Source organism: Oratosquilla oratoria, chromosome 1 (assembly GCF_046742065.1).
Source record: "Oratosquilla oratoria isolate Oo_2021 chromosome 1, ASM4674206v1, whole genome shotgun sequence".
Taxonomy (NCBI): Eukaryota; Metazoa; Arthropoda; class Malacostraca; order Stomatopoda; family Squillidae; genus Oratosquilla; species Oratosquilla oratoria.
The window spans coordinates 121,596,628-121,599,127 of NC_134777.1; the positions used below are offsets into that span (position 1 = coordinate 121,596,628).

Here is a 2,500-nt window from a genome sequence, read left to right on the forward strand (position 1 = left end):
GGTGTGTTGTTGTGGTTGAGAGGGCTACTAGTCCTAGGGAGGGGCTTCATGCTGGGGAGTAATGTAGGGGCTTCCACTTGTCTGTTGATAGTTGGTTGTAAGTCTCTTATGATAAGTGCTTCTAGAAAGAAAAGTCTAGACTTTTCTGATTTCTTAGCGAGAATGGCGGTGTTATCTTCTAAAAAAATTCTAGTGATCTGTATGTTGTGTTTTTCTAGGAGGTGTAGATTGGGGCCTCCACTTGACAAGTGGGATGACATTCTTCTCGACAATGTCGTTCTCGTTTGGCCAACGTAGCAATCGAGAGGCGTACAGTCCTCTAGGGGGCAGAAAATTTTGTATACTACGTTGGTGCAAGCGGGACCTTCGGGGCGAGGAGAAGTGTTGTTTCTAATTAAAAGTGTAGCTGTTTTTTGGTTGCGGTAATATATAGAGAGACGAATTTTGTCATTCTCACTTTTGGGTTTTATGTTTCGATGAATAATCCTATTCAGAACCTTCGCATCTTCCTTGTAAGCTGTGGACATTTGGGCACGGTAAAACAAGGTAAAAATCTCACCTTCGCCTGCTACTGGGGTGGGAGGCCCGTGGTACCATTTGTTGATGACACTTTTTAAGACACGCTGGCAGTCTTGATTGGAATGTCCATTATTAACTAGAACTTGAGTGGCCCTGTTTATTTCTGCTTGAGTGTGGTACTATCTTTGTAACGTTGGGGGCACTCACTGTTCCCATTAAGACAGAGACCAGGGTTGGTGGGCTTAACATAAACGGAAGTGGAGAAGTTGTCACCCTCTTGTTGAAGCAATACATCAAGGAATGGAAGAGAGTCATTAACGTCTTCTTCAGTTGTGAATTTTAATCCTGATGTTTCTTCAAGCAGGTTATGGAGTGACTCTCTTTTTTGTGTTGACGAAGACATGATAAAAATATCGTCGACATATCTGCCATACACCATGGGTTTGTCTTGGTGTGAAAAAACTTCCCTTTCGATTGACCCCATGAAACAAATTGCGAAAAGGACTCCTAAGAGGGAGCCCATCGCCACACCGTCAACTTGCTGGTAGAGGTTACCGCGGGGACACCGGAAGGCAGTCTCCATGGTGCAGATCTCGACCAGGCGACGAAGGTGAATTTCTACTAAATTCAAAAGAATCCACCGTGACCCCACCCTAGACATCATAAGAAGTACCAACAAGACCATAGACGCCATTAACGCCAAGAACGGAGGCGTTAAACTCACCAAAATTTCCGGTGATTTTAAGCCTGGCTATTTATACGGAAACGTGAAGACACATAAACCTGGGAATCCTCTTCGTCCCATCATCAGCCAGATCCCTACGCCGACATACAACCTTGCCAAGTTCCTGAACCAACTTCTGACGCCCTTCATCCCTACACAACACAGCTACGTCTCTTCTAAAGATTTCTTGGACTCCATTAACGACGCTCCTGCTAGAGGAATTATTTCCTCTCTTGATGTGGAGTCCCTCTTTACTAACGTCCCAATTATACGAACAATCAACTACATTTGTGACACTATTTACCGAACAGGACCTTCTCCAAAGCTAGACATTCCTGAAATTCACCTTCGTCGCCTGCTCGAGATCTGCACCATGGAGACTGCCTTCCGGTGTCCCCGCGGTAACCTCTACCAGCAAGTTGACGGTGTGGCGATGGGCTCCCCCTTAGGAGTCCTTTTCGCAAATTTTTTCATGGGGTCAATCGAAAGGGAAGTTTTTTCACACCAAGACAAACCCATGGTGTATGGCAGATATGTCAGCCTCCTTACACATGGAACTGCTCGAAAAGAAACTCATTAATCACACCATCCCCAACGACTCCAAGTGGCTTTGCTACGTTGACGACTTCCTCTACATCACACAAAAGACAATAGGCATTCATGACTTACAAAAAAAAAACAAAAACAAAAAAAAACCCGGCACTGACGACAAAATACAGTTCACCGTAGAAGATATTAATGGGCAACTACCTTTCTTAGACACTGTTATCATCAGGTCAGGTGACAGTGGCAGATTCATGGTATACAGAAAGCCGACCAACAAAAACCAGTACATTCACTTTTTCAGGGCCCATGACGACCGGAAAATATCAGGAGTGGTCATCGGATTCTACCTCAGAGCCCTCCTCATATGTAGTGAGGAATATTTAACAGAAGAGCTGAACTACATCACTGCAGCCTTTAAAAAACTCAAATACCCAGAGGGAATGCTCAGATCATCACTCCGAAAAGCCACCAACATCAAAAATAGAAAAGCAAATACAGAAAAACCAGACCTACGTTTCATCGTGGTCCCAGATTCTGGCTTTTCCCGCACACTAAGTAGGATACTTAGACCTTCAGGTCTAGTAGTTGTTAACGACACGGGGGAGAAAATCGGACACTTGGTTGGGAAGAACACAAAACCTCTCCTCGACACCAGCATAGTCTACAAAATTCCCTGCAATGGATGTGACAGCGCATACTTCGGAGAAACAC

The 2,500-nt window shown here is 44.6% G+C and overlaps 1 protein-coding gene across 1 annotated transcript in view; it reads left to right on the forward strand.

The window, feature by feature from the left end:
- The first annotated feature begins 1,100 nt into the window (after window positions 1–1,100).
- Window positions 1,101–2,500, forward strand: part of LOC143029758 (uncharacterized) — a 1,465-nt gene continuing 65 nt past the window's right edge. The window contains exons 1-3 of the mRNA XM_076192668.1: window positions 1,101–1,129; window positions 1,331–1,668; window positions 1,775–2,500. The exon at window positions 1,775–2,500 is cut by the window's right edge and continues 65 nt beyond it. Coding sequence (XP_076048783.1) covers window positions 1,101–1,129; window positions 1,331–1,668; window positions 1,775–2,500 — 1,093 coding nt within the window. The remainder of the gene's footprint in view (window positions 1,130–1,330; window positions 1,669–1,774) is intronic.